The sequence below is a fragment of the Cyprinodon tularosa genome, unplaced genomic scaffold (assembly GCF_016077235.1).
Source record: "Cyprinodon tularosa strain WSP-4 unplaced genomic scaffold, ASM1607723v1 ctg741, whole genome shotgun sequence".
In the NCBI taxonomy this organism is placed as follows: Eukaryota; Metazoa; Chordata; class Actinopteri; order Cyprinodontiformes; family Cyprinodontidae; genus Cyprinodon; species Cyprinodon tularosa.
In genome coordinates, this window is record NW_024039498.1 from 783,587 (window position 1) to 798,570 (window position 14,984).

The 14,984-nt window shown below is 42.0% G+C and overlaps 1 protein-coding gene across 1 annotated transcript in view; it reads left to right on the plus strand.

Annotated features, from left to right (window-relative positions):
* Nucleotides 1-14,984, plus strand: part of LOC119773099 (neural-cadherin-like) — a 348,848-nt gene that overhangs the window by 269,455 nt on the left and 64,409 nt on the right. The window contains exons 17-20 of the mRNA XM_038269917.1: nt 7,199-7,319; nt 8,667-8,829; nt 10,582-11,250; nt 13,486-13,677. Coding sequence (XP_038125845.1) covers nt 7,199-7,319; nt 8,667-8,829; nt 10,582-11,250; nt 13,486-13,677 — 1,145 coding nt within the window. The remainder of the gene's footprint in view (nt 1-7,198; nt 7,320-8,666; nt 8,830-10,581; nt 11,251-13,485; nt 13,678-14,984) is intronic.

The following is a 14,984-nucleotide window of genomic DNA, read 5'->3' on the forward strand; positions in this document are numbered from 1 at the left end:
GTAACCTGAGATCTATAAACCAACACTTTGTAATCTTTTACCTCTCTGCTGGCCAGCCAGCCTGTTTCACAAGTAGCCCAATTCAGTTTTGGTAAACTGCTGCTGACTCCAATCACAGCGCGTGAGGCAGAACTCTGTGATTTATTTGGTTTATTTGTTACGTCGCTGGCTGTGCATAACGGGATGAAATTCCAAACTGATGGTAATGTGGCCAGGGCATTGCACTGATTAGCCAGTGGCCACCCCTCGCCACCCTCTGGTGGCGCCACTGCCAAGCAGCAAAAAGCTCTAAAAAACTACTTGGTATGTGTTTACTGATAGAATAAGGTTTATTTAATCGTAAACCGTGTTTAAAATTAAATCTGTTTCAAATGGGGTCACGCCTGAATGACTACAGATGAAGAAAATCAGTCTCTTAAAAAACAAGACACGCAGCATCAGTAGGAGGAAATGACGCAGGCGCTATCTTCAGCACTAAAGGTTAGCCTCTCATGGCATCCTACCTGTCTTTAAAAAAAATCATTTAAATCCTGTCATGTTGTTTTTTTCCTGATTCCCAAACAAAATGCTGCAACATGCATTTTTTAAAGAAGTGGAGATTTCTGCAGCGTTGGTGTTGTTAGACAGCCTTACTAGAAGTGCTTATTAAGTGAAAACAGCCGTGCATCTCAAGGACAGCTTCCTTTTCTCTTTGCATACTGAGCAAATCTTCCTTTTAATCTAAGAGGAGAAGAAATTGTAATGTCATGTAGTGGATTCCATGCATAATATATGTCTTTAGATGCTGACTATAAATAACCAGAGCCTGTAGGTAGTGTGGCAAAGCTGAGGTGTTGGTGAACTAACAATCAGGATGAGGGACTATGCAGAGCAGACATTTTTGTCTTAATTTTACTTTTCGACTGGGGAAACACTTTTAATTAAGAAATACATCTAATGTTTGCTCTGAGATCAGAAAACATTCAGCTAAGGAAACACAGTGGACTGGCCTGTACTTTACAGAAGGGAGTCAATAAACCATGGAAAAAAGTGCTGATACCTAGAGTGATATATTTCAAGTCATAGAGTCAAATAAATATCATATTTATGTCAAGGAACTCTGTTTGTTTTGTTCTTGTCATTAATGATTGTTTTTGCTGATATGACGCCTGATAAAATGGTCACAGTACCTCACAGACAGGGGCAGATTTAGGAAATTTGGGGCCCTAGGCAAACACAGGCAGGGGGCCCTCTGAATTGAGAACATAAAATGATGACATATTGTACAGATATACATTATTAATTAATAAATTAATTAAAACGTTATTTATTCTATGTTTTGTCCCCCTCTTCTTTTCCCTTTTCTTGTTGTTGTCCTCCCTATGTTTTGTTCTCATCTGACTTTTCATGCTGTCTCAAAAGAAATGAAAGATTTTTTTCCAGGCATTAAGCTCACTTAGCTGATTGCTCCTTCCTGTGTTTCCAAAAAGATGACGGCTAAAGTAACTAACCCTTTTTTTCACTGCAGACAAGCCATGATCTGCATATCTGTTCTCCATTTTCATTTGGATGAAATAATAGCTGCATGAATCATGACAGCAGACAAGATAGAGGAGAGCAGGAGGCGGGGTTACCCAGTGTTGTGCCTGAACGCGTTCATTGAACGAAAGTTCATGAACTAGTTCATATTTTGGGCGAACGTGAACTGAACGTACTGCCTGATGAACGTTATTGTGAACTCGTTCATTCTGGTGTCTGTGAACGGCACGCTCTCTCAGTTCAACTTCGTTCAATAGGTTGCCAAATTTCTATAGAGCCCTCCAGGCGAAACCCCGGCTAAATCACACCGTAAACAGGCCTTAATATGTAGCGGGAAAAACACCCAATCTGGCAACACCAGCTACGAGTGTCGTAGCCTACAGCCACGTGCGTCATCAAAACAAAATGCAGCGTGGAAGCCACAGCAGCATGGAGACGCCAGCTTTCAGTAAAAAAATCCGCACTTAAACCTGCCTGGTATAATTTTCCAGGATTCCAGTATTCCTTTTTAGTATGTACTGAAATGAAATTTCAAATGGAAAAAATAATTAAAATAATAAAAAAAAAACATTTGCACCTTAAAGACTACTTTCCTGTTTTTCTTTTCATAATTCCTCATAAAAAAGACCATTCAAGCAGCACATTTTTTCTGATGTTTTTGAGAATATACTGTAGGGGTGAAAGCTGCAGCTGCTACTAGTGTAAAGTGAATGGACAGCAACAAAGCGTTAAAGCAACAATGGGGAAATGCTGTCCCCTCAATGCTAATGTAAACCCTGGTTGGATAAGGATTCAAAACTGGATATGAAGATAAAATCTGACGCACAGTTTCAGTGTTACAACTGATAAAATAATTGCCGTCTGTGGTTCTACAGTAGGCTATGGTGTAATTGAGCAATATATGAAAAAAAAATTTTTTGGAACTGTGAACTTAGTTCAAAATTTTGAATTATCAACTATGAACTGAACTAGTTCATTTTAAAATGTGTGAACTGAACTTTGAACTAGTTCACGTAGAAAGAGAACTTTCCCAACACTGGGATTACCAATCTACTGGCTCTGGAGAGCAGAGTTCGCTGCTTTTAGATGTTGTTGCCAAAGTCTCCTTGATTTGGCACTAGGCGAATTTTTAAAATAAAAGTACTAGAAGGGGTCTGAAAGTCGGTAAATATAGTGAAAAAAGCACTAAGTTGGCAACACTGCTCTTCGCATTGTTTGCTTTCAAATGGTTTGCTGCTGTCTGTTTGGACCTTTCTGAACATGTGCAGCAAATGGACTTGTCCAATATGGGGGGGGGGGGGCTGAGACACAGTGTAGGCTACATTATAAGCAAATTAGTGAATGGATTACAAATAAGGAATAGTTGTTTTAACTATATATGGAAACAAAGTTTTAACGGGCCCCCGGGAACTTGGGGCCCTAGACAGCGGCCTAGTATTGTCCAATGGTAAATCCCCTGCCTTTGATTAAAAAAAACAAAATCTCTTCTTGCTGTTTACAGTTGGACTGTACTACAGACACTTGATTACACTGATGAGATGAGAGATTTTTTTAATTGTTGTTAAAACAGCAAACTTATAAGTGTTCTAGTACAGGGTGGAGTTTATGCTTTGCTGAGGAGCAGCTTGTTGTTCAGGTCCAGAGGTGGCAGAGCAGTCAGAGACCATCACACCGCCACAGAGCCTGACAATAGGTCAGCTCTGGCTTTACTCCAGACACAACAGAACATGCCGCTCTTTGAAAAGGTCCACCTATGTCTAGTAAACCCACAGAGGAGCTTCCAAAAACAGTTGGTTGTCACCTCAATCAAATAATGGCTTATCTTTCAAAGACTCTATGCAGAATCAGAAACCAGAATCCAGGCCTCCAGTCTGTTTTTCTTGGCTCTCTGCGTTCGGCGATACACCTCACCCCGAGAGGAGGAAGAACTTTGTTTTCCCAAGTCTGAAGACGTTTCTCAATTTAAAATCCTTATTATCGCTTGGAAAACATGAGAAGCGGCCTAGTGGTTAGGGCATAGAGATTGTTATCCTGTGGTTCTGAATTCAAGCCCCACTCCTACAGACTGCCACCCTGGGTCTCTGAGCAAAAGACCCTTAACCCCACACTGTTCCCCAGGCACTGCACAATTGCAGCCCATTCCTCCCCAAGGAGATGGATTAAATGAAGAAAGTGAATTTCGTTGCTCTGTACTTGTGACAGCGTAATAACAATAAAAAGCTGGGGGAAAAAAAGAAAAAACTGTCCCAGTTGTCCCCCTTGTCGGCAGGCGTGCTGGAAACATGCATATCCCTATGCTGACTGCGCTCCATGGCTTCCTCTCACTCCTGTTCTTATCCAGAGTTCTTCTTTGTTTTGCTACCTGCAGCCTTTACACCATGAGTCTGACTAAAACTATAAATCGAGCAGAGGCTCTTCCTCTGCTCCCTACGAACAGTGAGGCTTCTTTGCCACGGCAACCCCCCACATCGCCAGAGGAAAACCGCCAGTGTTTAACTTAACAAGACATGTATTTATTTGTTTATTGTACAAAATCCTGCTATAATTATTATTTAAAAATAGTAAAATTTTATAATACTTGTGTTTATTTCATGGTACGTTTGAAGTTCTGTATCATCAAATATTTCTGCCCTCCATATACAACAGGGATCACTTATTGTGACCCCGGGGGGGTCCTTTTGGAAGCCCTGAGCTAGTGCTTTGTATTCATATTAAATAAATTTTGCATTGCTCACATTAAATGCAGGCTTATCTTTCAAAGACTCAGTGCAGAATCAGAAACCAGAATCCAGGCCTCCAGTCAGTCTTTCTTGGCTCTCTGCATTCGGCGATACACCTCACCCTGGGAGGAGGAAGAACTTTAAAATTGGTTCATCTGGGAAAAAAACATTAATTTTCTCTCAAGTTGTTTGTTTATATTAACTGTTTTATTATTCCCTGTTCAATTCTACTTTCTCTTCTGTTTGGATTTCAGTGATTTCTAAGTGCTTAAGGGAATTCTACAAGTACAAAAAAAAGACAATGAGGATGAATCAACGGAACGCAATCCTATGTATTCCCTTATGTCTCATTTAGAATGGAAACAGACAGACAGTACAAAACGGTGGATTAGAGCATTCGACTCCCTCCTTCCTCCACTTTCATCTCCTTAATAAGCTCTGAATCTCCTCTCGTCTTTAGAGACCCAGTTTTTCCCTCTCATATTAACATGGAGGACAATGGATCGGGATGCAGACCACCGTAAAACCATTAAGGGGAATGTTTCATTGATCAGCCACTAAAAGATTGTCGAAAACGTTATTTTCAATTCAGGTTGTTTCTTCAGTGCCAATTCAAAACATGTCATCTTAGGTCACTTTAGAGAGACAGTATACAGTCAGCAGCATAACTACAAAGATAGCTCAGAATAACCCTAACAGGCTAACCCTAACCCGGTCGGGGCTCCCGCCGGGGGGCAGGGCACACCTGGGGCCTCGGGTCCAATTCGGGGTGGCTGGCTGCCGGCGGAGTCCGCAGACTCGTCCCTGCGCATCCTGGGGGCTTTCGGCATTGCGGCAGATGGGGGATTTCTTAAGGGCAGTCTCTCCTCCTCCCTTGGCGGGGGGTCGGATTTCATGGGTTGGCCCCTCTTGGGCACTTTCGCTCTTAGGATCCCTTTGGACGTCTGGGGCTTTGGGTCCCCCGGTGCTCGCCTTGGTGCTTTGGAGGGGCGCATCTTTGGATCTTCACAACCACTATTGAGCATTTTTCCTTTGGATAAACTTTACATGCAGAAGTTACATGCACAAGGTACTTAGAGATTCACTTCCACACAGAAAGCCCATATTCTGATCAGCTACCACAGTATACATGTCAGATTAAATAGTACTTCTTATACTTTAGCGATAGTATCAAGGTGTTACTTTATTGTATCTCTTATACTATATCCATTGATGTGCTGTTCTTCTTACAGCTCTTTCGAGGTGATGAAGCAGACTGAAGATGTTTTATCGTTACCTCCCTTTTATCTTCTTTTCTTTCTTCTTTTCTCCTTTTTTCTGTTTTTCCTTTCCTTTCATATAAAAGCTAATTACATGCATAAATCAAGCGGAACAGTATGGTGATAGCCATACTGCTCCACTTGTAAAGGCAAAAATCTGTTTGACTCTCTTTTTGGCATCAAGACAATTATTCTTATTGCCACATCACCAAACAGGTTGTTAAAAAAAAGATAGCTCAGGATAACGTTACCTACTCTAACTCTAAACTTTATGAAAAAGGACAGTTTTAAACCTACTGTTAAAAGTAAACAGGGTGTCTGCCTCATGAACTAAAACTGGTGGTTGGTTCCACAGGAGAGGAGCCTGATAACTAAAAGATCTGCCTCTCATTCTGCTTTTAGAAATTCTAGGAACCACTAGTAAACCTGCAGACTGAGAGCAAAGTGCTCTGTTAGGGACATAAGGAGCAATCAGATCTCTGATATAAGATGGAGTTTGGAAGAAAAGAGATAAAATGAAGCAAAAAGATGAAAAGGGGTTCCTATGTCCTCCAGTAGGCTAAGCCAATAGCAGCATAACTATAGAGAGCTTAGGAGAACCTGAGCCACTTTAACTTTAAGCTTTATCAAAAATGATTGCTTTGAGCCTTGCCTTAAAAGTAGACAGGGTGTCTGTCTCACAGTCTAAAACTGGTAGTTGGTTCCAGAGAAGAGGTGCCTGTTAACTAAAAGGTCCAGACCCTTAGTAATGGTGAGTTGTTGAGGTCTTTGTTGGCCAGCAAAACCTGATAGTGGCCCTCTGAAAAGGGGAGTTGTTAGGGTTGTTGTTGGCCTGGCTGAACAGACGAGGTGTTTTGATCCCCTCCATGGCCATGAGGATTGAGATGATAGTGAGAAGGAATTGACACTATTACTGCATTTTAGGTTTTTGAGTGCTGGAACCAAAGTCCACCCGCTCTGTTTAAGGTTGGTTTTTCTCTCTTAACATCAATGGCTTCCTTATATGCCTCCAATGTAAAGATCAGAGCATTCTTCACTGTACTTAACTTCATACACCACTGCGCTCATCTTATAAGGGTCTTGGGTATTTTTCTTTAGGATGCACTAGCCTCTGTCCAAAGGGGTCTTGTTTGGTCTGAAACAAGACCCTCAGACAGAGGTGATCGGAGTGGTGCAGTTCAGATATTTATTGATCACAATAATTGTATTTAAATAGTTCTTAAAGATCATTGTTTTTTTCCAATGTAACTGACAGATAACAGGTCACTAGACTGGATGGATGAAGGCTGTTTTTTCAGTTTTAATGCATTTAGCTGTTTTTTTCATAAACTTTTATTATGAAGAAAATTTTTGTCACTCTCTAAGCAAACCGCTGGGTGTCGAATCAAGAGTCAGCAGAGAGCAGCTATCCAGCTTTGTGCTGGTGATGTCAGCTCTCCTTTGCTGACATCACATTCAGTTCTTAGTCAATAGCTAAATTTAAATCTTTTTAGCCGGGGGAGGGCGCCAAACAGACAGTCTTAGACAAAAAAGCGTGATTTGAACAAATGTGCAGTAAATTGTCCTGACATTGCTGGCTCTATAAGACTTCTATTCATACAGTTTATAAGAAAAAAGTTAGATTTAGGGGAGTCGTTCATTAAGCCCTTCATCAGTTAGATTTGTCACTTTGTAAAAATGACTTTGCTTTCTCGGCTGCAGGTGGAAATGCCAAGCTTCGCTACCAGATCACATCAGGAAACACAGGAGGCGTGTTTGACGTGGAGCCAGAGGTGGGAGCCATCTTCATCGCTCAGCCTCTGGACTACGAACTGAACAAAAGGTACAAAGGGCTGACTGCAACTTTCATGCTGGACTCTGCTGTGTCTACTTCTTCTGGTCTGTGGGGCTGAGCTAGATAAAGTTCATCCTACCGGACCTCCTTCTTTCCTAAAGATCAGATATGAGAAGTTGAACAGATCTGTTATATCTGATGTGACAGCAACAGGGCGACTTTCTTGCCTCATTTACCCCCCAAACAACCCTCAGGTTCCAAGTATTGACTCATGCTAAAGGTTTTAAAACAGCTAGGCGCCTTCAGATGACATATGTTGTGAATTGGCACTATATAAATAAACTGAATTGAATTAAAATAAAAAATTAAACATCACCACCAATCCGAATAGTTTCTGACGCTCAGTCCATCCGGGCTGCACAGTAGAGCAGTGAGTAGCACTGCCGCCTCAAAGCAAGATGGTTTGATTCCTGGCCCAGGGTCTTTCTGCATGCAGTTTGAATATTCTCCCTGTGCATGTGTGGGTTCCTCCCACAGCCCAGAAACATGACTGTTAGGTTAACTGGCTTCTCTAAATTCTCCTTAGGTGTTAGTGTGTGAGTGAATGGTTGTTTGTCTTTGTGTTGCCCTTCAATAGACTGGCGACCTGTCCAGGGTGGACCCCACCTCTTGCCCACTGACAGCTTTGCTGGCCCCTTACAATTCCTTTTTAAACATCAATATTTGTATTAAAATGTTTTTTCTGTCATGATATGTCGACATTAAGATCTAAGGAGAAGCGTAATCTCCTGGTCAGACCCTGTAATTCAGTGAATGGATGGAGTCAGAGTAAAAAATATGCAAGAAGGGGTCACTCCGGTGGCTAGAAGTTGGAGGGGATTTTGCTGCCTTTTGAATGGCTTTTGACTAGGAAGGGCCATTCTGAATGGCTGCTATTGTATAGTGACACCATAATTTTGTTCTTTAAGCTTTTCTCAGATCGCTCTGATCATTGAACTCAGTCACTGACATCAAGGCAGAACATCTTCTATCTAAAGGAGCTCCCTCTGCTGCACTGTAAAACAAACAGAAACGTCTCTGCAGTCACCCAGACGAGAACAGGAGCAGTAGTCATTATTGCACACATGATGTTTAACAACTTGATGATCATCAGTGTTTAGCAGAGGAATCAATACTGAAAGTAAACAGCCTGATTTTAACGAGCTGCTTGTTTAAAATGAAGCAGCTGTTTTCTGTTCACTGCTGAGAAGGAAGCAGAGACGTTCCTAAGGTGTCCCTTTATGTCCCTGAGTGTTAAAATCAACTCCTCAGGTCTTCTAAGTGACCCAACACTAGCTTCACAATTCTGAGGTTTTGATGCTGAAATCTCTTTTCTGTTGGAAACGTTTTTCTCAGATACAAGCTTCATGTCTTGGCTTCAGACGGGAAGTGGGAAGATTACACAACGGTGACGGTGAACGTAGTGAACAAGAATGACGAGGCCCCCGTGTTCACGGTGAACGAATACTACGGCAGCGTGACGGAGGAGCTGGATGGTTCACCAGTCTTTGTCCTGCAGGTATGATGATGCAGGCAGCAAACTGACCAAGCAAGCCTCGTTGACTCTAGAAGGTTGTTTCAGTCTTCAGGACGGGTTGGTGTTTGTTCTTAGTTTATTCTCTTCTTCCTTAGTTTAGTGAGGAACAGAAGATTCCTGTCCTCCTCTCTCTAACCAGTGTTCCTCCCTTCTTCATCCCTAACAGAATGACCTTTGACCTGATCTTTGGTGGAACCAGCCTTTGTCCTAAACTGCTCTGGGGTTTATCTTCCACTGGGATGTCATGTTTAGGAAATAAATGCTTCAGTTCCTCTGAATTCAGAATGACTACTGGTTCACCATCATCCATTATTTCACTGGGGGGGATGACAAACTGGTGCCCCGCACAGAGGCTGGCAGGCTGTGGGAAGAGGCGCTGATAGCTGTTGTGGCCTTTTTGCGGCACACACACTGCACCCCCTCCCAATAAAGAAAATTAACATTTCACTCTACTAAATTAAATAACACAAAACTGAAAAAGTAAAAATAAATAAAAATGTACAAAATGATGATTTAATAGAATAAAATATCGATTTTGAGTTTTGTTAATAAAATAATTCTAAAAAACAGTCTGTTCCAGACAGATGAAAGCTCTTTGACCCCCCCCCCCCTTTTTTTTCTGACTAAACTTTTCCTGAATGTTACAGAAAACACCTGATTTCACTGATTGTTGCCTCAAAGGGTTCCTCGACAGCATTGTAGTTCAGAAGCTCCATCAGGCTGGTTTACTTCTTTTATTTATTAATATATGGATATGGATGTATTTTTCTGTGTCTGAACATCTACCCTAACCCAAGCATAGAGCACTATAGAGGGCTTACACCATTTTACATGAGTGTCCAAGTATCTAGTGGATGAATAAGTAGAGGACTCAAAATTTCCCACAATGCACCTTGAAAAGTAGTGATAATCTGTCCGAAAGGTCAGTGAACTGAGTCTACTATATAGTCCCCGCTCTATCTATGATTTCACGATTTCCATTTTTAAAAATGTTTTATTATTATTACTTTTGTAATTTTCAATTTCTTTTAGTGGAAGATGATTTTCTCTGTCTTCAATTTTTCTCTGTCTTTAATTTTTTTTCTCTGTCCTTTGTTTTCTTCAGACAAGAAAACAAATGAGGTTGATTGTGGTTGTTTTACAGGAGTCATTCTGTAAGCTAGACAGGGAATCAAAAAACAAATCAACTGTAGAAGTTGGAGTTTCAATTTTTCAGATGCCGCATCCAATCAGTGACTGAGGTCCAGAAAGGAAAACTAAAAATTCCAATTTTGTCTTTCTTTTATATGATTTTATCTTTAAATCCTCCTTAAAACAAATAGAGACAGACAGAAGGAGATGGGTTGGTCTGATATTAGCAAGAACAGACACTGAATACCAAGAGATCAACACTGGAATACTATCTGTATTTTAGGAAGAGCTATCATTTTTGGAAAGCTGTTTTAAAAGGATTGTTTGGCTTATTGGAGAAGAACACTGGGAAACAAGCTAGACGGAAGCAGAACTGGACCCAGAACATTCCAGTGAATCCAGTAGAGGCTGGAACCAACCAGAGTCCAGATCTGACTCTAAAAACAGACTTTACATCCATTGGATCCCTCTAAAAGCAGAGTAAAAAAACAAGCAGAAAAAACTGAGTAGAAAAAAACAAATATTTGAAGGTTTTCAGTGAGGAGATGTCTTCAGGTCAGGAGTGTTTCAGTAACCATTTGAGGGTCTCTGTTGACATTTTAGGTGACGGCGTCCGACCCAGATAAGGATGCTGACCAGGAGGCCCTGCGGTACTCCCTCCATGGCCAAGGTGCTGAGAGCGAATTCATAATCGATGAGGTCACAGGAAAGATCTACGCCCAGAGGACACTGGACCGCGAGGAGCGTGCTGTTTGGCGCTTTGTCGTCCTGGCAACAGATGAGGGGGGTGAGGGTCTGACGGGATTCACCGACGTCATCATCAATGTGTGGGACATCAATGACAACGCCCCAGTGTTCCCCTGCGCTCTCAGTTGCCTTGGAGATGTGGCAGAGAACTCAGCACCCGGGACGTCCGTCATGGAGATGACCGCGACCGACTTGGATGACTCGGCCGTGGGGCAAAACGCTGTGCTGTCCTATAGGATTGTGGGTATTTTAGACTCCACAGACAGTAGACTGGGTGGAGTGCCCACCTCCTCAGACATGTTCACCATCAACCCCACCTCAGGAACTATTTCTGTAGGCGTAGGAGGTCTAGACCGGGAGCAGGTGGAGTCCTACCTGCTGGTTGTGGAGGCCAGAGATGGAGGAGGGATGACTGGAACTGGAACCGCAACCATTCAGATAACAGACGTAAATGACCATGCTCCAAGGTTCCTAGATCATTCCTGTCAAGCAAGAATCTCTGAGAAATCAGAGCCCAACTCAGAGGTGGGTAAACAACGCCTTTAAGGCCTCAGATTAGCCTGACAGTTTAAAGCAATCAGAAACTTTTATACATCAGAGCCTTCAGCCTTTCCCTGGATTTACAGTCTGAATCATCTACTTCTGCACCTGTTTGGAGCTTTTATGACTCAGATGTTTCGGCATCATGGCTCATAGCCAAATTAATTTCCTAAACATGCCAGCTGCTGGGCGTTGATAACTTAAGTGGAACTAATTTGTTTTTGGATCTGAGCAAATGTCCGTTTTTTTTCTGTGGCAGACCAGAGTCCCCGGTCAGGTGTCCAACAGGATTAATAACTGATCAGAGGATCAGGAGCAGGAACTAAGGACAGACCTTATGGTTTAGACCAGCGGTCCCCAACCTTTTTTGCACCACGGACCGGTTGTATGTCAGACAATATTTTCACGCACCGGCCTTTAAAGTGTGAGGGTTAAATACAATCAAATAAAATAATACGACTGGCATAAAATCAAATACAACAACATAAAAATAAAGCTCACCATTATGTTGAATTAGTGGGAGCCCTGAGCTTGTTTCTCCGAAACAAGCTCAGGGTGTAATTGGAGACAATGACACACAAAGTGTGCTCCTGATGTCCAGTCTGCTCCATAGTTTTGTTTTGGTCGCTGTAACCGCAGAAAATCCCGCTTCACAAGGTTGTTATTTATAGGATGCATCTTGACCTGAATTAACCTGTTTTAAGAGGAACAGATGCACTGACTGATGTAATTTGGAGAGAATACCCTAATATTTTATATTTTTCAAAATAAAACATCACTCGGACTCTGATCGTCGATAAAGAGAGGGCTGCTGCAGACGGGCTAACATTAGCCTTGGCTGCCATTAGCCTCGGAGGTCCGCTGGTTGCTGCAGTACTCTCAACAACGGAAAAACGTTTTTAAATTACCCATTAAATCATTAAATGGACCATATAGTGATGCTTAAAGGTATAATGTTCTCGCCTTAATTGATCTTAAAACTTACTTTTATTGAACAACAGCAACAGAAATGAGAACTTTTAACTTAATAGGCAAGGCAAGGCAAATGTATTTGTATAGCACAATTCAGTACAAAGACAATGCAAAGGGCTTTACATGGTTAAAATATAGGACAATAAAACAGAATCAAAGCAAGTAGGAAAAAAATAAAAAAATAAAATAAAAAATGCAGAAACAAAAATGAATATTAAAAACAATAAGACTAAAGAAAATAAAAAGGTTCAACTAAAGATGTTTCAGTTGAACTATTTAACTAGAGCAGTCGAAGGCAATCCTAAACAAATGTGTTTTTTGTCTTGATTTAAAGGAACTCAGGCTTTCCGCACTTTTACAGTTTTCTGGAAGTTTGTTCCAGATAAGTGTAGCATAGGAACTAAGTGCGGCTTCTCCATGTTTAGTTCTGGTTCTAGGTATGCAGAGCAGGCTGGAGCCAGAAGGCCTTAGCGGTCTGGAGGGTTGATACACTGATAGCAAGTCTGTGATGTATTTAGGTGCTAAGCCATTCAGAGATTTATAGACTAACAGAAGAATTTTAAAGTCTATTCTCTGAGATACAGGGAGCCAGTGTAAGGACTTTAGAACTGGGGTGAATAGCTCTACTTTCTTAGTCTTAGTGAGCACACGAGGCAGCAGCGTTCTGGATCAGCTGCAGTTGTCTGATCCACTTTTTAGGTAGACCTGTGAAAACACTGTTGCAGTAATCAATTCAATGAAAAACAAACGCATGGATTAGTTTTTCCAGATCATGCTGAGACATTAGTCCTTTAATCCTGGAAATGTTCTTCAAGTGATAGAAAGCCGTACTCGGAGCTTTGTGAGCGCTAACCTGGAAGCTGCTGTGGCCGCAGTGCATGCTGGGACAGCTGTCAATCACAAGAACAGACAAGTCTGCTGATGCATGCTGGGTAAAGAGGGAGGGGCAAGAAGAACATCCGGGACTTTGTCCGTTCTCGGTCTGCTGTTTTTGTGAATTGGAACAGTACTAGGCCTGAGGCTGATGAAGTTTCACGAGTACACAAGCACACAAGAACGCACAAGTACATATATTGAGAAAAGGTCCTAAAAGGTTTAGAAAGAGTCAGAAAAGCATGAATTAGGACAAAATAATTGTTCTGCTCTGAGTCAATTATTTTTTTGTGTTGCCAAATGATCCAACAGGAAGCACCTTTCCTTGGTTTAGAGTCTAACCTCAGTTAGCATGATGGTTCTGTTTGTGGTAAGGTTCTGGAACTCGCTGCTGAGGACCGGGACACTGGGGAAAACGCTCAGCTTACATTCAGCGTTGTGGCCGGAGATCAGGAGCAGAAGTTCTACATGCTGAGTCAGAAGCAGGAGCAGAGAGGAACTCTTAGGTTGAAGAAACGGCTGGACTACGAACGGCACAGCGAGCAGAAGTTCAACCTCACTCTGAAGGTGCGTTTTGGTCTCAGCTTGGATTCTAGCATTTTCTGGCTTATTGAGAAGCTCAGCTTATTTTTCTCTGTAATTCCCAGCCATGATACTCCTCGGTTGCCATGGCTACCAGCTCCTCACACCTGTTGTTCATTTGCAATCAGTACAGCAGTTCTCCTTTAGATAAAAGCCTTCTCATTACTCCCCCTGCCTCTGAGCCAATTGTTATAGCTTCTGCTGCCGCATATTTAGTTACTGTTGAGGATTGAATCTGAGCTGTTTGGGTCCTTCTGACCATCGCTGGATCACATCCAGCTTCAGTCAGGGGTTTATATGGTGCTGAATTGGTGCAGAAAGGTCTCTGATCATAAACACTGAAGATTTAAGGTCTTGTAAGGATTCTCACCCAGGCCTCCTCCAGCAGAGATAAAACAGCATTTTTTCTTGAAGGACATCAGAGCTTTCTATTAATGTTCTAATGGATTTTAGTCAAACTGACATAAAACAGAAGGACCCAGCGGACAGACAGTAGGAAGCGTTAAAATGTTTAATGACAAAAATGAAAATAGAGACAGAACAGAACATGGGGTGCTATGAATCTGCGGACCTGCAGCTGTTGCGATGGAAAGCGGAGCATCGCCCATCACTGGCACTCTAGTTGTGGGAGAAACAGAGAGACAGAAGATGATTATCCGTTCATCCTCTCGGGTGAGGCAGGATCAGCCCATGCGCTGTGGAGGTGAGCTGTACAGAGTGTCTGCAATGCTGCAAGTGAGCATCAAAATTGAGCTGGGAAGGAGACGGATCCAGGTCAAGGAAACAGTTCAGAACAGGACCATTTTGAGATCCAGGAATCTGTAGACCGGGCAGGGGTTCTGATCCGAACAGGAACAGAGAGATCCAGGGTTCCAGGAATCCACAGAAGGATAAGGCAGGTTTAAATGTCCATGAGTCCAGCAGCAAGCTCAGTAAGACACGCTCAGATGGGGACAGGCTTGCCCAGTGGTTAAGAGGAACAGAGACAAGACACGGTACCAGGAGAACTGCAGGACTTTTAACGGGCTCCATCCAGATTTTGATTTATGAGATTTGGAAACCCGTAGATGAAACTAGTTCTAAACCATAACATCAACACTGCAGCACAGAAAGACTTTGGATTCAAACCCAATGCCGATATTATTTTTTATCGCAATTGTTTCAAGAACAATTTATTGTCCTGCATATTTTCTTATCGTCACAGTCCAGACATAGTCACCCAAGATGTTACATAGCTTTAGAAAAACACATAACATATGGAAATTATTTTATTCAAACTAGATCCAGTCCAT